The sequence below is a fragment of the Heterocephalus glaber genome, unplaced genomic scaffold (assembly GCF_053883595.1).
Source record: "Heterocephalus glaber isolate CG9 unplaced genomic scaffold, H.glaber_assembly_v1.0 deba00001564, whole genome shotgun sequence".
Taxonomy (NCBI): Eukaryota; Metazoa; Chordata; class Mammalia; order Rodentia; family Bathyergidae; genus Heterocephalus; species Heterocephalus glaber.
In genome coordinates, this window is record NW_028258351.1 from 10,846,039 (window position 1) to 10,867,117 (window position 21,079).

At 46.0% G+C, this 21,079-nt stretch overlaps 1 protein-coding gene across 2 annotated transcripts; it reads left to right on the top strand.

Annotated features, from left to right (window-relative positions):
• The first annotated feature begins 4,797 nt into the window (after positions 1–4,797).
• Positions 4,798–19,459, top strand: Pipox (pipecolic acid and sarcosine oxidase). 2 transcript variants are annotated; one of them, XM_004857043.4, is made up of 8 exons: positions 4,798–5,002; positions 7,734–7,882; positions 16,243–16,453; positions 16,832–17,014; positions 17,498–17,644; positions 17,982–18,140; positions 18,708–18,783; positions 19,068–19,459. In XM_004857043.4, exons 1-8 carry the CDS (start codon positions 4,889–4,891, stop codon positions 19,196–19,198), a joined length of 1,170 nt encoding a protein of 389 aa, XP_004857100.1. In that variant the 5' UTR covers positions 4,798–4,888; the 3' UTR covers positions 19,199–19,459. The 2 variants fall into 2 exon arrangements, with proteins under 2 accessions (XP_004857100.1, XP_004857101.1); XM_004857044.4 differs by having other exon boundaries at positions 16,832–16,876.
• The last annotated feature ends 1,620 nt before the right edge of the window (positions 19,460–21,079 follow it).

Genomic DNA, 21,079 nt, shown 5'->3' on the forward strand with positions numbered 1-21,079 from the left:
CATGGAATACTATTTGGCCATCAGGAAAATATACCCACCCCATGTGGCTGATGTGGATTGCCAAGATAAAAGAAGTGAAAACCTCAAGGGCTGGGGATTTAGCTCAGTGGTTCCACCACCTGCTTCAAATGCAGAAGGACCAGAGTTCGATTCCTGGTACCAAAAAAACCCCCCAAAAACTGTTGTTTGAAAACCTCAAGGTGCCATATAGCCTGCTTACTTTTGAGATTAATATATCTATATCTATATCTATAAGCATGTTTGTACGCCCATACAATAACTCTGAGAAAACACAAAAGAAAAATAACAGTGTTGCATCTGGTGGGAGAACTGAGTACCAAGGACAAAGCAGAAAGGAGACCACCATGATTTCTTTTTTTTTTTTTTTTTTTGGTACCGGGGATTGAACTTGGGTCCTTGCGCTTGCGCAGCAGGTGGCGAAACAACTGAGCTAAATCCCCGGCCCCCACCATGATTTCTTTCATTCATTTTATTGTTGTTCCATGTGTATGCGTTACCTATGAAAAATGACATGAAAAGAAGACTCCCTCTTTTTAAGAGACTTAAGGGGAAGGCAGACATGCAAACAATTACAACAATGTGCACATTGTTATCATTGAGACCACACAGAGCGGGAGGGGGTAAAGGAGAGAAGCTAAGTCGGCTCAGGGGTGCCAGGGAGCTTGGAATAATCAGGGTGAACGCTGAAACCTCTCTCGGCTCAGCATTGCCAGGCCATAGGGAGAAGGGGCAGGAACAGTGCTGCAGATGGGTCTGGGGACTTCGCTCAGTGGTTCCGCTGCCTGCCTTGCAAGCACAAGGTCTGGAGTTTGATCCCTGGTACCCCCCCAAAAAAACATTGTTCACTATGAACAGTGCTGCAGAAACAGGTGGAGGTCAGAACGTGAACCAGCCTGTGTGCCAAGCTAAGGAGTTTGGGTTTTTATTCTGATAAATGGACAGCTATGAAAAAATTTTCAGCAGGGAATGACCTGTTCAGATTTGCCGTTTAGAGAGCTGTCTGTGGCAGGAACAAGGAGTTCAGGTTAAGAGGGGCAAGGATGAGACAAGGAGGATGGGTTATGGGGTTACTGGAATCCTCTAGGTTAGCCAAGATGCCTGGATGACCAGGAGCAAAGATGAAGGAGAGGGGATTCAACCTGAGACAGGAAGTGGGAGAGTGATGTGCATGAGACCATGCACAAAGCCTGCTCTGCCTGTTCTTATGTTGGCTGGCATCCTCTGCATATTTGGGGCCCCAGTCACCCCCGGCAGCTGGTAGGATGGGTCCGGAGGGGATCTTCCAGGTCTGCCTGCCTGGCTCCCTGCCCCAGGCTCCAGCCCCTGGGTGAAATGGGGTAGAGAAAACAGAACAGAAACATCTCCCTCACCATTCATCTCCGAGGTCTCTCTTATATATTCCATGCTCTCTCTCCATTCGGGTCCTCTCATTATTTCTGAGCTGTACAGCTTGCTGCTTCCCTAGCTTGGTTCTCCCACCCCTGTCTGCAAAGTGTCAATCAAGCCATCTGATGAGCAGCTCAGCTTCACATCCTCAGCATCTCTACCCCAGGACACGAGCAGCGATTGCTGACACACACAAGCACCAAGGTGTAGGGCTGCTGGCTCTCCCTTTAATAGTCTTCCGATCCAGAATGGGTGTTAAAATGGAATTTGAGGGGATCGCATCTCTCTGCTTGCCTGTGTCAGGACATCCACAAGGATGGCAACCCTGAGAGAAGGGGAAGCCTTCAGAAGTCGATTTGCTTTTCATTTCAAGGTTGGGCCATGGCCAGTGTCTGCTTTCGGAGGAGCTGTTTGAAATTCTTAACAAGAAGCAGAATGCTTGAGTCCAGGAATCCAGGGCAGCTTGTGAAGTAGGGATGGGAAATGGAATTGTCATTTTGTCTCTGAAGGGATATTATATTAGACAGGGGTGGGGGATACAGAGCCACGCTGCAGCTTCCCCAGAAGGGAGGGCTGAGTAAGAAGTGTTGGGGGCAGCAGAAAAACCGAGAAGAGAACAAAGAAAGGACTTCCCTGGGCTCTGGAACTGGTGACCAGGGAGATCTGAAGCATCTGCTTCCCCAGGGGATTTCTTCTTCTTTTACAAATTGTGAATGGAAGCACCAGTTTTTATAGGATAAGGGAACTAATGAGCATTAAGCTCAATTACCTCACCAAATTCTCTGTAGATCTTTGATAATGCACAGACTGAACACATGGCTGTGATCATGCGGGTCTATTTGTGCTCTGCATCTCTTTCTCAGTACTATTTCATATATGGATTTCCACAAAGCAGAGTCCTCATGTCTGTCATTTGGAATAGCTACATACTATTCCGGAATTTGTTCAGCTAGTTCCTATTGTTGGCCAGTTTCCAATTTTTTTATATTTTAAAAGCACAAATCTGTATGCACGTCTTCATACAGTTGCCTTTCTCTTCCCTTGGGAAATAGTACTTCACGTAGAATTTCTGGGTCAGAATGTTTGAATCATTTTACCCTGGTTATTGAGCACTGCCCTGGCCCTTTACGAAAGATCCAGACAACCTGAATTTCCACCCTACTCTATCTCGGTCCCCATAGCATGGACAACATAAGATTGTGTCATTTTAATTTATTTTTATTTATTTAATAGGCATATGATAGTAGTTTGAAGTTATTTAATTCCCATTTCTTTCCTTGGTAGCGAAACTGGGCATACTTCCATGGAAGGATTTATTGTCTGCTTTTCCTTGTGTGTAAACTGTTCTTCTCCTCTGACATCTTATCAAGAGAAATCCGGGGGTTAATCTTATAGATTTCCATCAAGCCTTTACATACTTAGTGTAGTATATTTTTCTTGCTTATATCTGCTATTTTTTTTTACTTCTAAGAGGGCTGTCCAGTTGTGGGGCAGATGCTAGCCTGTACCATGTGGGGTGGGGGTGACATAGAGTTGAGTTGACCTTTAGACTATAAAATGATGTTTTTCTTCCAGAAGGAAAGTCAGATGGCACCCTCTCTGGGCTTCTATTTTTCTAGGAAAGGAAGGGCTGGGCTGAGAGGACAGCTAGTTGCTAAGGCTACTCTGGTAGATTATTTGTGGAACAAGAAGGATTGCTGGGGTCTCAGTGGGCCACTGTGCTGAGGCGAGGCAGCTTCCTGTAGTCATATGGGCTTCCTGAATGACTGTTTTCTCCCACTCACCGTATGGCCACGAGAAAAACAGCAAAATATTGAAATCAGAATCATCACTACAAGCTCTGACTAATCTTCAGCATGGCATAGTGTTTAAAGGGAAGGGTTCTTAAGCAGATGGAGCCGGGTTCACATCTCAGCATCTGCATGTACCAGGTGTGTGGCTTTGGTAAATTACAACCCTTCTAGCCTTACTGTCTTTGGCTATTAAGCAGAATTTCAGTTATGGGTGCATAAAAAAAACCTCCCCCCCCCAAACTTAATGGCTGAAAACAACCACTATTTTATTCTACCTCATGATTTTGTGGGTCAGGATTTCCAAAGGGGCTTGGCTAAGTGATTCTTCTGTGTCACATGGTATTGGCTGGGTCACTCAGCGATTTCAGTTGGTGGATAGGCTGGGCTGGAGGTGCAACTTGGCTTCCCTCTTATGATTGGCTCTCAATATCGTCCTGGGGTCTGTATCTACCTGGTCTCTCCTATAGGGTGGTTGGATTTCTAACATGGCAGTTCAGGGATCTAAGAATGAATACTCTAGGACAAGAAGAGGAAGCTGATCCAGATGAGAAAGTCATATATGGCTCCCACCACATTCTATGGTCAAACAGTCACAGAGCCTGTGATGGGAAGAGTGACAAAGAACCTGGGGCTATCTTTAATCTACCAAAAGTGGGCATAAAAATACTTATTCCTGGGGCTATGAGGATTCAATGAGATAATGTATTCAGAGGCAGCTTTACCATGAAGCTAATGAAACTTCAAACATAGGGCTCCTTAATTTAATGATTTCTTCTAAGTCTTAGCACCTAATTCTGTGTTCATAATTCTTTTTTGGGTGTGGGGCTGAACTCAGTGCTTTAAGCATGCTAAATATGTGCCCCACACTAAGCTACATTCTTGGCTCCCTTTTCCTTTGTCTTAAGGACCTACAAATTCTGGCTCTGTCCCTAGTGCCTGTGACAGCACTTATTTAGCATGCTCCCTGGCACTGAGGGATACTCCACACAGGGCCCCTCCATGTACTAGGTTGGTGCCCAGTTCCTTCTCTGTGCCTGAGGAGAGGGCTCCTCCTCTCACTCTGCCCTTTCCATTTTTCAGGATCATTTATTTTCCTTTTTCCCAAAGTGAAAGTAACACATGCTGAGAATAATTTCATAATCACAAAACTGCCCTCCCAATTGGCTCTGCGTCTATTCCCTGACCTCACCACCCATGAGGGAGGTGGGCCTTACCCCGGGCATCCTGCCAAGCTCTTAGCTGGTCCTGTGGATTCTCTAATGGAAATTAGGCTGAAGAGTGGAAAACCAGCAGGGGGAGGCAGAATTCCCGGTGCCCAGCTTGGTCTAGGAGGCATTGAAATTCCAGGGCTGAAGTCCTGAGACAAAGATCATAATGAGACAGGAAGGTGGCATAGGAAGAAGTCCATTTGCATGACAATAATTGAGCCAGGAATAGAAAGCTAGAGGGATGTAAGGGTGAGACTGGCAGCTGAGCTGGGCTAAACCTCACAAATCAGACTACCAGCCCTGCTCTGCAGGGGAGGTGGAGGTCAAGCCCTGTGCCAGGCTCTGGAGGAGAGAGAACAGTGAAGGACACACCAGGGCATTGTGGGAACTCAGGCCAGGCTGGACTTTGCCCTTTTCTTCCCTTCTGGAGCTGCCTTTGTTTGCCTTCCCCTTTGTGGGCTCTGTGGCTAAGTGGGCAGCATGGCTGCGCAGAAAGATCTCTGGGATGCCATTGTGATCGGGGCAGGCATCCAGGGCTGCTTCACTACATACCACTTGGCCAAACATGGGAAGAGGGTCCTCCTGCTGGAGCAGGTACTGTGTGACTGCCCTTCTGACTTGAAGGACTGTGTCTAGGAGGGCTTCCCAGATCTAGCAGGATATGGGGTGAAGCCAAAGGCTGGAATCATCACACATTCTGTGCAGTTTTGGAGTTTAGCTGCTTGATGTGTCTCAAACTCATGCAGCAGAGTTTCTAGGCATATTTCTTCCTTTTAGGGCCTCTCGATTTGGGCCCTTAACCAAGAAATGTCCTGGGCCCTGTTTTTTGTTTGTATGTATGCTTCTGTTTTTGTTTATGGTGTGTGTGTGTGTGTGTGTGTGTGTGTGTGTGTGTCTGAGACAAGATCTTGCAATCTTCTTGCTTAGTCTAAACTGCTGGGATTATAGGTATGAGCCACCACACCCAGCCCAGGTTGTTCTCTTTCCTCTTCCTCCTCCTCTTCTTTGGTACTAGGGGTTGAATCCAAGGCCTTTGCAGTGAGCTACATCCCCAGGCTTTTTCATTTTTTATTTTGAGATAGTGTCTGGCTAAGTTGCTAAATTTCCTAGGATGGGCTTGAACTCTTGAGCCTCCTGCCTCATCCTCCCAGAGTGCTGGGGTTATAGGTGTGTACCACGACTCCCAGGTTTGTTCTCTTCATTCTTGTTCTCTTGTCTCTTCTGTGCCCAAATGGTTGGTCCAGGCCAGAAAAATAATCAATTCTGCTCTAGGTAACCTTAAGTAAAGATAATTTTCCTAGAGGCAAAGGTTGGTATTTCAGCCTGAGAGGTTGGAGTCTTCTCTGTATTTTTTTGTTTTGTTTTGTTTTTTTGGAACCGGGGATTGAACTGGGGACCTTGCGCTTGCGAGGCTGGCGGCGGAACCACTGAGCTAAATCCCCGGCCCTTCTCTGCATTTTTTTGGACCTCCCATTCCAGAACCTAAAAGAAGCTTCTGTTTATTTTTTCACTTCTGGTAATAGCAGTCTCCTTGCTTGATGCACAGGAAGTCTCAGATCTCATTTTTCCTTAAAGGAAAGGCGATCCCGTGCAATGCAGGTGTAATGACAATACATGTGTGAGTGGGCCCTGGGTAGCTTTGGGGTCCTTCAGAGGGCAAGCCCACCCACCCTGTGAAGGTTTCTACCCCAGGAGGCTCTCCCTCTCTTTCCATTCTGCCTACAGAATGGGCTGGTGATAGTTTACTCTTCCTGGTAATGAGCTTGTGTGGTGAGAAATCTTCTTCATTTCTCTATCAGTTTGCTCAAAGTTCAAAGGATTCCTGGTTCTTGCTCTCAGGAAACTCTCCAATTTTTGCTAAATCCCAAGGTAGTTCTCTTATCCTGAGTGACCTGAAGCCACAGAGAAAGAGGCAGGATTGTTTTTCTCATCCTAAATGAGGCAGACAGATTATCTTCTAGATTATCTGCTAGAATAATCTTCTAGATTATTCTGCTCTCTGAATCTAAGTGGGGCTGTTACTGGAGTTTTAGGGCAAAAGCCCTGTTTCCAGTGGTCCCAACAGACCAGGTTAGTGGTGGTGAAGGGCAGGGAAACAAAGCCTTAATCTGTGTGGCCAAACGACTCAGAGGTTTGAGTTCGGTCTTTGAAGGGCTGGCATAAACCTTGGGGTTTTATTGGAAAGGGAAACAAAGACAAGGATTGGGGTTTGCATGGTGGTCAGAGTAGGTGATCTTGGTCATGATCTGGTTGGTCAGTATCTCAGGACTGGTTCTTCAAGGTTGGGATGACGGCTTCTGCTGTGTAAGGCTCTACTTTTCCTGGAATCTGAGGTGACTATAGGTTTAAGACAATGGCTGGAGACCTCTAAGTGTTGCTCCAGAGTGTCCAGAACTGGATGTTGTAAAGGCTGGCAATTGGATGTGCCTGCATATCCTGAAAATTATTTTTTAGATACTGTTACCTTGATGTCCTTGGTCTTGAAGACAGATAAGAAAAGCTAGGTAAATTTAGGGCTAATAAACTTGTACTACTAGTTTTTAGACAGACTCTCCTTCAGTGACTAACCTCCCTACATACAAAGCTGAGCAGGTATCTGACATAAAGCTTTATTTATTTATCTATTTGTTGGTACCGGGGATTGAACTCGGGTCCTCACGCTTACGCAGCAGGCGGTGAAACCACTGAGCTAAATCCCTGGCCCCTGTAAAGCTTTAAAGTAAGAAAGGTGATCTTCGCAAGCGCAAGGACCCAAGTTTGATCCCCGGCACCAAAAACAAAACAAAACAAAAAAAGTAAGAAAGGTGATATATAAAATGAAGAGCTGGGCATGGTAGTGCTGAGGCAGGAGGATCACCATGAGTTCGAGGCCAGCCTGGTCTGCACTGAGTTCAAGACCAGCTTGAACTATGTAGTGAGACTCTGCCCCCACCCCACCCCCCAAATGTAGGCAGAAATGCCAAGCTTTATCCTGCCTTTGTTTACCCTTTGGGCATCTGTAGACCCAGCCTCTAAGTCCCTGTTACAGGGCCAGATTGCAGCAGGATGACTTAAAACTAGCTAACAAAGGGACTTCTAGATGCAAATGATGTTTTCAAAAAGGAGTCCCAAGTTAATGCCATTGAAGAACTTCTCTCTTGAGAAATTCTACCCCTGTTTATCAAGGCAGTAAACTGGCCATAAAGGGAAAATTTGGAAAGATTGTATGGAAATATTTAAAGCATCAGTAGCTTCTGGTTGACAGCACACAATGAGATGGCTCCTGAAGAGGGGCATGGCAAAACGGGCAATGGATTCTGTTATTTCTCTTGTTCTTCACTTCTAGTTCTTACTCCCACACTCCCGAGGAAGCTCCCATGGACAGAGCCGCATAATCCGAAAGGTTTACTCTGAGGACTTCTACACCCAGATGATGGATGAGTGCTATTGGATGTGGGCCCAGCTGGAGCGCGAGTCTGGAACCCCCCTGTACAGGTGGGTGGGGAGGAATTCCTTGAATCAAGCTGCCCCACAGCTGGAGGTGAAGAGGCTGGGCAGAAACACTGGAAATGCCAAGGTGGGGGTGGGGCGCGGCACGCTGCTCGTGGGTGGTTGTAATCACTCCACTGGTCCAAGCTAGCTCCTGCCAGGCTCTGAGCTCTAGAACTGGGGTAGACCTTGTGTCCAAAGCCAACAGAGGTTGTACTGGGAAAACTGCTGGAGAGTACTAGAGGCAAATAATACCTAGAGCCAGCAAGCCCACAAAGAGCTAGCTGGAATCTGTATTTACATGTCTGTGGAACTTCTTTTAGGATAGTGTTGAAATGGAGGCTGCTTTCTTGGTCCTTTATATCCTACTAGTATCCTAGTTTTCATGCTGGGTCCTAAGGGCAAATTGCTTGCAGGGAGTGAGCTGGAAGCCACTTCCCTATTGGCCCTTGGCTCCCTCCAACCCTTCGGATTCCTGAGTTACCAACCTTTCAGACAGCTAGGGAGGGAAGCAGAAAATCTGTATGGAAGGCGGACTTTAAACAGCCCTGCCCCCTCTCTCCTCTCTGCGCCTCTTAACTGAACTCCCTTTACATAACCCCTGCTCTACCCCACAGGGTGGCAGTTATTTTAATGGCCAGGAACCAAGAGGTTACTGTTCTGTTGCAAAAACACCATTAACTTAAGAACAAAGTGAAATCCATTATGCAAATACAGCTGGGGCAGCTAATTAAGGATTTATTCAGAGGCAGCTAATGCACCCAGCACCCGAATAAAGGAGCCCGTCTTGCTGAGGGGTGGCCTGGCACAGGCGCCCTTCTCTGGCAGCCTTCTGTGAATACTGCTGAGTGTCTTGTGCTAGAAGTGCCTGAGGCCTTGCAGGGCACGCCTCTATCCGGTGTACAAAAGTCTGGAGTCTTCCAGAGAAAGAGTTCTGGAGTCTGACAACTTTAGGTTTGACTTTGTGCTCTAGGTCTTAGTAGCTGTGTGATCCCGGAAAAAATTTCTTTACCTCTCTGTGCCACTTTTTTTTTTCTTATGAGGTTTTGTGAAGATTATGTGAGACTTTTGTAAAAATACTGGGCACAGTGCCTAGAACCTTTAAATAACAGGTGTTCCCTTTCACCTATTTTGGGTCAGACATACTCTGGCTCCTTTGGGGGATGGAGGAAGAAGGTAAGAGACAAAAAGGGAGCAGTAACTACAGATGTCACGGGAATGAGTGCGGCAGAAAAGGAAAGGGACTATTAGGTAAGAGATTCTTTTTAGGGACCGTTAAGTAAGAGATTCTTTTTTTTTAACCGGGGATTGAACTCCGGTCCTTGTGCTTGCACAGCAGGTGGCGAAACCACTAAGCTAAATCCCTGGCCCAGGTAAGAGAGTCTTATAACCTCACTATCTTCTTGTTAGGCGGAAGGTCAGGAATTTGGAACCATTTAGGCCTGGTTCCAAATCTCATTTCTTATGCACTTAGCTATGTAACTTGGAGCCAGCTTTTTTTTTTTTTTTTCCGGTACCTGGGATCGAACTTGGGTCCTTCCGCTTGTGAGGCAGGCGGCGGAACCATTGAGCTAAATCCCTGGCGTGGAGCCAGCTTTTAACCTGGGTGAGCCTCAGTTTTCTTACCTGTGAAGTGGGGATAAAAGTATCTATTTCATGAGGCTGTTGTGAGGGTTAGTATGTAATGGGTTTAAACAGTACCTGGGAAATCATGTCACCACCATCTACTTAGCATTCACAGTAAGAAACCAACCAGGGCTGTTCTAAGTACTTAGGATTGAGCATCCTTAATCTGAAAATCTGAAATCCAAAATCTGAAACTTCTTTTTTCAAAATCTGAAACTTTTGAGCCCTGCCATGCAAGTGAAAAATTTTATACCTGACCTCATGAGATGGGACAATCGAAACACAGGTGCCTGCTAAGCATGGTATCCCAGCACAGCTGTGATCCCAGCACTCTGGGAGGTTTAGGCAAGAGCATTCTAAGTTCCAGCCCAGCATGAGCCATTTAACAAGACTTTGTCTCAAAATTTTAAAAAAATGTTGGGGATGTTGCTCAGTGTTAAGGCCCTGCGTTCAATACCCAGTAACTAAAACACACACACACACACACACACACACACACGCAAACCAAAACCAAAACCACATAGGTGCTCTAAAAATATTGTGTGAAATTACCTTCAGGATATGTATAAAGTATATATGAGATGTAAATGAATTTTGAGTCTAGAATGGTTTCCATCCCAAGATACTTCATTATGTGTATGCAAATACTCCAAAATCCAAAAAAGTCTAAGACACTTCTGGACCCATTTAGATAAGGGATACTTACCCTATATATATAAGGGATACTTCTCCCCACAACCTTATGAGTTGCTCATGAGTGGTCAAAGTCTTTTTCTTTTCTTTTTTTTTTCGGTACTGGGGATCGAACTAGGGACCTTGCACTTGCAAGGCAGGCGCCAGAACCACTGAGCTAAATCCCCAGCCCTTTCTTCTCTTTTTTAAGAGACAATCTTGTTCTGTTATCCAGGTTGGCCTCAAACCCCTGAGCTCAAGTGATCTTCCTGACTCAGCCTCCTAAGTAGCTGGGACTGTAGGCTGTGCTACCATGCCTGGTGTAGTAAATCAGAGTCTGAATGCATTAATGTAAATCACAGAATGACTACACTCTTGACTAGAACAGAGTTCAGCAGACTTTTTCTATAAAGGCCACATAGTATTTTAGGCTTTGCAGGCCATATGTTCTCTGCTGCAGTTACTCAGTTCTGCCATTGTAGTGCGAAAGCAGCCACAGACAAGATGGAAGTAAATGAACTTGGATGTGTTCCAGTAAATCTGGACACCAAAATTTGAATTTCATATAATTTTCTTGTGTCAGAAGATGTTATACTTTTGATTTTTTTTTTTTGGTACTGGAAATTAAGCCCAGGGAGTTCTGAACCACATCTCCAGCCTATTTTGTTTTGTTTTATTTTATTTTTTCAGTTTGAGACAGGGTCTCATTAAGTTGCCCAGTCTGGCCTTGACCTTGCAATCCTGCTGCCTCAACCTCCTGAGTATCTTGCACCATAATACCGAGCTCTTCTTTTGATTTTTTAAATCAACTGTTTAAAAATATAAAAATCAGCTGAGGGCCGGGGATTTAGCTCAGTGGTTCCACTGTCTGCCTCACAAGTGCAAGGACCAGAGTTTGATTCCCGGCACCAAATAAATAAATAAATAAATAAAATAAAAATAAAAATCAGCTGGGTACGGTGGGTGGCACACACCTCTAATCCCAGCACTCTGGGATGCTGAGGCAAGAAGGATTGCCCAGTTCAAGCCCAGTCTGGGTAAGTAACTTAGGGAGGCCTGTTTCAAAATAAAAATTTAAAAAGGGCTGAGAGTGCAGCTCAGTGCGAAAGCCTTATGTTCAATCCCAAGTCCCAGATATATGATATCTTGTCTTGTGGAACAGATAAAAACAGGCAGAAAGCCAGATTTGGTCCTTTGGTCATAGTTTACCGGCCCTTGATCTAGATGGTACCACAAACTGGTTATGTTGTCCATTACCCTGTCTCCAAACAAATTCATGCCTGGGCCTGGGGATTTAGCTCAGTGGTTCTGCCACCTGTGCAAGGACCCAAGTTCGATCCTGGTATCAAAACAAAACAAATTCTTGCCTAAATTATTCTAGGTTAAAAGACTGCTACTGTATGTTTAAAGCCAGGGAGATATCATAGCCCATACTTTCTTTCTTTTTCCAGTACCAGGGATTGAACTCAGGACCTTGCACTTTTGAGTCAGGCACATTGCCACTGAGCTAAATCCCCAGCCCATCATAGACCATAGTAAAAGCCTATTCCATCTCAGCCCCAATCATGAAAGATGAAGAATAATGTGAATGTACTTTAAAAACCTTTAAAGTGCTAGAGTGCTAAGTATTATTATCATTGTTGTTATTATTCTATCATTAACAAGCTGTATCTTATGGCTAACCTAATTTACTCAGGCAAGCTAAATTTTTTGGTTCCTTTACTAGTAGGGACGCAGCAGATACCACCCATTCTGAGAATGGTATCTGAATATAGCTCTCTACCTTTGGGCTAAATGTCATTCAAATTGTTTTAGCTTTTACTCTTAATTTTGATTTTGTAAATGATTCATCGTCTTTATGATTCTCCTGTCTAGATTCTAGAAGAACCAGCACAATACCATAACTGATAGAAAGGAACATAATACCATTTGATGATTAAAAAACAAAAACCTTTTGGAGTTGGTATTGAGGTGGTTGTCCAATTTTTTTTATTCTGTTCTGCTGCTTCCTGTGACAGCGGCATACTATATATGGGTGGGCTCAGAATATTTGCATATATTCTGGGAACAGACAATGACACATGTGTCAGATCACAAGGTCTGAATCTTTTGTGATGTGTACAGCCAGGATGCTGATACCAACAGCAAAGCCCAGCTCTGTGGCCCATCTTTTTACTGCCCCGCCTTTTCCCTTTTAGTCCTACTATCCCGCTCCTGACCTGGGCTGCCCTGGCTTCGCTGACAATATCAGACAAGATCACAGCCGTAGGCAGTACAGCTGCTGGCAGAACCTGGTGCCCCCTCCACAGCTGCTGCTTCCTGTGTGTGCGAAGTGTCTGGCTTGTCAGCCACATCCCCTCCCTGGAGCAGTCTTTGTTAACCAATTCCACCTCGGCCCACTGAGTGGAAGATGAAACACAGAGAGCTCCTCCAAAACCAACAAAGACAGCAGCCATTACTGAGTCCCTTCCCCAAGGTGACTCAGAGCTGGCTTGCCTGACACTTTTAACTGGGTGAGTGAGGGGAAAGCTGAAGCCTCCAATGGAAGTTGGTAGATGGAGGAAGAGCCATTTCCCCTCCCAGGCTCTCCCTGCTCCTTCCCACACCCTGGTAGCAACTGGTGGAAATCCCAGATCCATGGCTTCCTGTATCACATCCAAGGCATTAGTCAGCCACCAAAGAGTCAACAAGGCCCCTGGGAGGACTCTTCAGTGACCTCTAGCACTGGATCCAGCTGGGGATGGGAGACAGGCATAATTCATACCAAATGCTCTTGATTCTGATGGGCATTTTGGGCAGGGGAAAGTGGGGTGGACTTTGGATTTTCTGGTTCCCTGGCCACCCTGTGCTGGCTTCAAACCCTTCTTTTTAGTCCAGCCCTGACCTGTCATTTCCTGATCATTTTTCTTCCTGCAGATGTCCTTGTCCTTTCTTACCCTTCTCCTTCCCAAACTTTGTAGCTTAGGTCTGAGCAGAAAAAGAGGAGGGGAAGGCCCAGAGCACAGGGGTGAGAAATTAATGCAGAATGAGCAGTCTATTTATTGGGATCTAGGAAAAGCCATTAAGAAAATAAGCACTTAAATGATTTTCAATCTGCCCATGGAAGTCATCTATCTTCATACTGGGGAAAAGGCCCATTCTCTGATCCTGGTTTTGATTGACTGGTTTCCAATTCTCCGAGCATTTCCCATAGGAGCCTATCACCTATCTCCCATAATGACAGGCCTTTGCATTTCCAGGCAGTGTTTTACATTTATTTCCGATTTGCTCATAATGGTCAAAAATCTTTCTCCAATCCTAGGCATTTCTCCAGCAGAGCACGGTTTCCCTCAGGCCAAATAGCTCAGCTGTGATCCACGGAAAATGAAAATTTCCCAAACACGTCTTCGGACTAGGGGAGGGTCCGGCATCACAAATTCAGATGGAAAATTTCCCACTGTTAGATCAATATCTGGGCTAAGAAATAAATGCCACAGGGGCAGAGAGCTGGAGCAAAATGATTACAATCGGCACAATTACATTCACCGGCCGAATCAGCTCGCTGATTACTCTTCAGGATGGGGAGCTCCCGCTTCATCCACCACAGGACAGCTTGGGAATTAGAACATCACTCAGCATTTCATAATTCGACAGATTTGCCCATTGCCTTGGCATGAGTTCACTTTTCCCAGACGGTGCGTCCCTGTAAAAGGAGTTCTTATTTCAAGGAAAAAAGGAAGGAAGATGGAAGAAGGAAGGTGGGAGAGATGAAAGGTTGGAAAAAGAGAAAGTAAATCTCACAGCATATGAGAGACCCAGCCTGCTATATTGCAGGCAGGAGTTAGAACATACTGCTGGGCAGTCTCTGGGCCAGAGATTTGGCAGTACATCTGCTTAGGTGAGGTGTAAGCCAGGGCTTTCTCAGAATTGTACCCAGCAAAGATCCCGTTAAGTGAAAAGGGCTCAAGAACATATACCTGCGACTAGGGTTGTAGCTCAGTGGTAGAACACTTGTATAGCACACACGAGGCTCTGGGTTCAAATGTCCAGCATTGCAAACAGAACAAAACACCCTAGGTAACTTTTCTTGTTCCAGTGTAGGGACAGAACCCGGGGATTTGAATATGCTGTACCACTGAGCTGCAATGCGCCCCCCCTCCCCCAATAGCTTCTTTCTCTTCCTCCTCCTGCTCCCCTCCCCCCTCTTTTTCCTTCTTCTTTGTGTGACTGGGGATTGTACCCAGTTTGTGCTACAACACTCTACCACTGAGCTACACCCCTGGCCCTTTTTATTTTGTTTTGACACAGAGTCTCACCAAATTGCCTAGGCTGGCCTTGAACTCATGATCCTCCTGAGGAGCTGGGATTATAGGCATTCACTACTGTGCTTGGCCTTATGTGGTTTCTTTTTTCTTTTTTCTTTTTTGTCGTACTAGGGGTTGAATTCAAGGCTCTCCATACTGAGTTACATCCCCAGCCCCCCCTCTTTGTTTTTTATTTTGAGACAGGGTCTCAGAAAGTTGCTGAGTTGCCCAGGCTGGGTTTGAACTTGCAATGCTCTTGCCTTGGCCTCCTGAGTAGCTGGGGTTATAAGCATGTGCCCACCATGCCTGGCCCTATGTGGCTTCTTAATTATTTTGTTGACCAAGAAATTTACTAGGTAAGTTTTCATTACCTGAGAACCAATCTGAAGTCCTTTTGGGGGCCACAAAAAAGAGTCCATCTCCTGGCTGCTGGGGATTTCTGCAGCGTCTTTCCTCTGCTGAGCTTTGAAAGTGGCAGAAGCTGGCATTGCTATCTCACCAGTGCTGAATGCTGGGTAGGCGGAGGCTGTGGCAAATGGATTGGGCACGCTGCGCAGCTCTGTGTACTGACACCGGCCCCCGAGCTCACTGTGTCCCTACCCCCTCCCAATCTTCTCTTTAATCCCCCCAACCAGATAATGTGGGATTTGGAAGCATGTAATATCCATGAGACTCCATTATAGGCTATTACGAGCTTTATACACAGTACCTGGGGGATGTACCAAGCTGCTGCTGGTCACTGTGGCTGCTGAAACCAAGAGGAACCACAGGAATGGCCCCATGGGCAGATAGACCCTCCCATTTTTTAGACTGTTCCCCCCAAAAGAGCTCTTGTGACAGATGCAGGAAACATTAAAGAGAAACTGCTTTCACTGTCTTACAAAGTAAGAAGGATAGAGGGAGGTACAAGGAAAAATAAAATCAGAGGATCATTGAATGTATTGCTGGAGCTCAGAGACCATCTATTGGTGTTTGTGCATGAAAGTGCCATTGGCATTTGAAGTGGGATCTTCTCGAGCACTGCAGATTAACATCCCTGACCTGTGCTCATTAACTGTGAGTGGCAACCCTAGACATTGTGATAACTATAAGCATGGCCCATACCATTTCTCCTGGCCCCCAGGTAGGAGATGGGCCCCACCCTGGTGTGGAACCATTGTCCAAGAGGCACATGTTACAGAAGAGGAATCCAGGCCCCAAGAAATGAGTCACCAGATCAAGGTCATACCAAGGTGATGCCAGGGTTACAAGCAGAGGCAGATCTCCCAATTTAGAATGCTTTCCACCCAACAAGCAGTCTCTGAGAAAGAGCTGAGAGACAGGTAGAAACACAGCAAGAGACAAGACATTATATGGCAGGAAAAGGGAAAAGGAAAAGAAACAGTGGAGGTGGGGGCAGGGGAGAGGCTAGAGAAAAGAAGGATGAACATAATGAATGGGTCAGGGATGGGAAGAGGGGGAAGAAATCTTAGACTGATTGAACACCTACCACCTTTAGGTATGAAAGATGAAAGGATTTAAGATCTCAAGGGCAGGATGGAGGGACAGGCAAATCAAGTGTGAACTTGGGAATAGGCTGGAAACCAGCTGCAGAGCACCAGTACTCTTACAACTGGAACTAGATGGCTTCACCTGTCCTCTGAATGCAAGGTCATGATTCCCTTCAACTGAAAAATGACAGCAAATGAATGGCTCAGGCCCTGACACAGACCTTCAGCAGACTGGCTTATTTATTTGTTATTGTCATCATCATCATCATCATCATCATTATTATTATCTTCACAGGAAGACTGAACTACTGCTCCTGGGAAAGGAGAATCCAGAATTAAAGACAATGCAGGCCACTTTGTCTAGGCAGGGCATAGAATACCAGTATCTCTCATCTGAGGAACTAAAGCAACGTTTCCCAAATCTCCGGCTCACCAACGAAGAAGTGGGGCTCCTGGACAAGACTGGAGGGGTCCTTTATGCAGACAAGGCCCTCAGAGCCCTCCAGGTGACATTGTGCAGCACCGGGAAATGCTCTAGGCATCCTGGGTCCCAATCAGCCATCTGGTCCCAGAACCCCCTTTCAAGTGAAGGCCTTTGCCCTGCTACCTTTGGTTCTGACCTTTAGGGGAGGGCGTTTTTTTTTTTTTTGGTACTGGGGATCGAACGTGGGACCTTGCACTTGCAAGGCAGGCACCGGAACCACTGAGCTAAATCCCCAGCCTGAGCAGGGCACTTTTATACTCCTGCTGGCCTTGTGGACCTGGGAGAGGAAAGATAGATTCTGTACTCTCTTGTCTGCCCTAAGTGAAAGGCTTTTTGTCCACCAGGGTGAACTACACATACAACTAATTCATCTTTCCCTGCTCTTTCTCTGCCCTCTCAGGATGCAATTCATCAGTTCGGAGGAACAGTGAAGGATGGAGAGAAGGTGATGGAGATAATACCTGGGCTCCCTGTTAGGGTGAAAACCACCTGCAGGAGCTACCAAGCCAAGAGCTTGGTCATCTCAGCAGGTCCTTGGACCAACCAGCTCCTCCAACCCCTGGGAATTGAGTTACCTCTCCAGGTAGGGGGAGCAGGAGGCCTGAGAGTTGTTGCTTAAGAGAAGCCAGATGGACTAGACATTGAGTTCTGAATCTGCCACTTACTAGTGGAACACGTTGGGCAAATTAGTTCAGTTCATTGTGCCTCAGGTTTATCAATATGGGGTTAATAGCTATCTCAAAGAGCTGTTGGAGAATTAAATTATGTAGTAGTATATGTAGAGCCCTTAGGAGAAGGTCTGGTTTATGGTAAACACTGAATAAATATGAGGTATTACCAACTTCTGGAACAAGAGAGAAATAAGCCTGGGGCACAGCTATGGGGGAAGAGACAGGAGTTTGGAGATTGTGCATCATAATGTATGTAACAAGGAAATGACATGAAAAATGGTTTAAACAAGGACAAGTATGTGAAAGGGCTGTAGGACCCCGAAGAAACTGCTCTTATTATCTGTAGAATTCCATGGATTTCTCCCTTTGTGTCCCACTTCCTTCCATGCTTCAAGACTCTGCGGATCAATGTGTGTTACTGGCCAGAGAAAGTTCCTGGGAGCTACAGTGTGTCCCAGGCCTTTCCCTGCTTCATGTGGCTGGGCCTGGCTCCCCATTCTATTTATGGGCTGCCTTCGGGAGAGTACCCTGGTCTGATGAAGGTGAGCAGAAAGGCAGAGCAGGTGCCTGCTTGAACTTACCCCTCCACAGACTCCCCCAGTCCCAGTGGGCAGCAGCGGAGTTAGCTTCACTATGTATCGCTATTTGCTGTTTGCAGAGCAAAACCCTCAGCTGCCCCAAGGCCTAGACAGAGGAGCCTTTCCTCTGCAAACATGAGGGGTACAGGGGCTGACATTAGGTAACCTCTGATGGCAACAGAGAGCATCTGTAAGGATCGGGGAAGGCCAGAAGGATGAATGGGGACATCCTGTGTCCAAGCCTGCCCCTCCCTGGTATTAGGGTCAGCCTCATTGACCACACTGCTCTGATGGTGGCCAGGTCTGCTATCACCATGGCAACAGTGCCGACCCCGAGGAGCGGGACTACCCCATGGCCCCCTCAGACACCCAAGATGTCCAAATCCTGTGCCGCATTGTCAAAGACCGCTTTCCTGACCTGAAGCCTGAGCCTGCCATCATGGAGCGCTGCATATACACGGTAAGGGGCTGAGTTATGGGTCCAAAGAACTGGGGAAAGAGAACAGATCTTGCCCTAGCCAGGGTTGACTACATCTGACCCCTGACCCAGTACATGACCTGAAACAAGGAAGCTAATTTCTGTGGGTTGGTTCACCTCCACCAGAGAGGGCCCATTAGGGATTATTCCTATTCTTTTTCATTAGGCAAGTAGGCTTATGCCTGGCAGCCTTTCACTATATTTCCCAGAAGAGCTTTAAAAGATTTTTTGGCAAGATGCTCCAGTTGAGCAGGCCTTAGGGACAAAGAGAAGAGACAGATGTCACCAGTGCCTGAGGCATCTTGGCTAAAGTTGGTTTATAAAGATGAAATGAGCACCTACTGTGTTCACGGCTCAGTAGAAGGAGTGAGACAGATGGACAGATGAGAAAGACTGGCATAGCCACAGGGGTGACTGGCGTGTAGGAAACATGCCTGTGCTCTATCTTTTTTTTCTGGAAAAAAATCTAGTCCAAGCCCCTCCTGTCAGAGCCTGTAATTCCTCCTCCCCCTGTCCTCAGCTGACATAGGTGTGACTGTTTCTTTCTAGAACACTCCTGATAAGCACTTTGTTCTTGATCGTCACCCGAAGTATGACAACATTGTCATTGGTGCTGGATTCTCTGGTGAGTCCAAGGAGGGGGACATGGGGAACCTTCAATTTGACCTTCCTCAGTGCCAGGCAAAATGGTATTTTCCATACTCTTAGCTGCCCAGACAAGTGTCAGAGGCCAGGCATTTAGTGGAGAAAGAGACTGGGCAGTCACCGAGGCGGGGCATGGTGGGAGACAATGTCTACATTTCAGATGAGACCAAGCAGAGGGGTAGCCTGTTTGGTAAGCAGGGAACTTCTCAAGAGCCCAGCCTTTCTGTCCCTGAGGATGCATGACCACCTTACTCCTTCTCTTAGGGCATGGATTCAAGCTGGCCCCTGTTGTGGGAAAGATACTGTATGAATTAAGCATGAAATTAATGCTGTCCTATGACTTGGCACCGTTTCGGATAAGCCGTTTCTCTGGCCTGGGCAAAGCCCACCTTTGATGTCTGGCCTCCCTTCTGTGCCCAGGCCTCTGCTGGAAAACAGTTCTCAGATAAAGGAAGTGGCCCTGAGATGTATCCTTTTCGCTTGCTAGGACATTTGATTGTCTTTTCTGGGACTTCGGGTAGATTTGACTTTGGGGCTCCCATTCCCTAAAACTCGAGCCATCCTGCATCACAAACTCCCATCAAATCTCATAGCTGCACAATAAACATTTGATGAAAAAGATTTGTTGAATAAACAAATAATTGCATTACATAAAAGACTGTGGTGGGCTTTCTTTTCCATGTGACCTTATTTCTTGCAGTCTTTAATTGTCTGAATTAGCATCACAGAATCTATTACCCCTAGGAAGCCACAGCATCTTGCTCCCCCCAGTGCACTATACCCTCTTTCTCTGGATTCTTTGTCTGATACTCATCCTCTCTCTGGTTCTGCAGACACTCAGCTCCCCAGTCCCTCATTAAGGTGTATTGTCAGGTCCTTATGAAGATGGAGCTGTTATACCAGAAAGAAAGAGAGACACACTCACTTAGAAGCCCTGTTCAATGTTTGAATGTTAAATGTGCCATTTTATTATCATTAGGATTGCTCCCACTTAATGAAATAGAATTAGCACCGAGTCGGCTGGCCTCCTTGCACTAATTGCTTCAGATGGGAACAGGCTCCTAACTACCCCAGGGTGGGTGGAGAGCCTCCTAACTACCCCAGGGTGGGTGGAGAGCCGAGGTGTGAGCAGGGACTCAGGTGAGCCTGGATGCACTGGTGAAACCCAAGCAGGGGGAGGGGGGACCTCCAGATAGGGCTGGTTGCAACCCCAGAGATCAGGATTTTAAATGCTGCAGGGAGACAAAAGACAAGACTGGGTAGCTGAATACGTTGGGAGGAATCACTGAGTGGGGAAGAGTGAGCAATGAGAATGAGAGTCAAAATATTCCCAAAGTAAATACAACACAGAGGAAATCACTCTTCAACTGCCTCAGTCCTTAAAGGTCTTGGCACGTGTATTAGCACTGATTTCTCCAGTGAGTTATAAAAGCCAGCTGATCATGTCGACCCCATGCCAAGTCTGCTTTTTGGGTGATTTCAAGTGGTTCCCTGAGCCGCAGCCTCTGTAAAATGAGAACAATAATACTGATCAACTCTACAGGGAAGTGTGAGGCTTCAATAAGATCACTCACTCATTCACTCATTTATTCAATGCACTGATATTCATTTAGCCTCTACTATGTGCAAGGCACTGTGCCAGGCACTACATGTGTCAGTAAACAAAACAGATAAAAATCCTTGTTCTAAAACAGTATAGTGATTTTTCAAAAAATTAAAAATAGATTAACACATGACCCAGCAATTCTACTTCTGGGTATATACCCAAAAGAATTGAAAATTAGAGTCTCAAAAATATATTTATGCACTCACGTTTAGAGCAGCGTAATTCACAATGGCCAAGAGGTTGAAACAACCCAGATGTCCATTGAGAGATGAATGGATAAATAAAATGTAGAGTGCATAATGGGACATTATCCAGCCTTAAGATGGAAGAAAACTCTGCTACATGCTCCAACATGGGAGGAAACTTGAGGACATGTTAAGTGAAACAAGCCAGACACAAAAGGACCCACCACACAATTTCATTTATATGAGTCCAATAGTCAGATTCATAGGGAGTAGAATGATGATTGCCAGGGGCTAGAAGGAGGATTTGGCCTGTATTTAGCTCAGTGGTTCCGCTGCCTCGAAAGTGGAAGGTCTTGAGTTCGATCCCCAGTATCAAAAGAAAAAAAAAACAGAAGGAGGATTTGTTTATGTGTACAATTTTAGTTTTGCCAGATGAAAAGAGTTCTGGAGATTGGATGCACAATAGGAATGTACTCAATGCCACA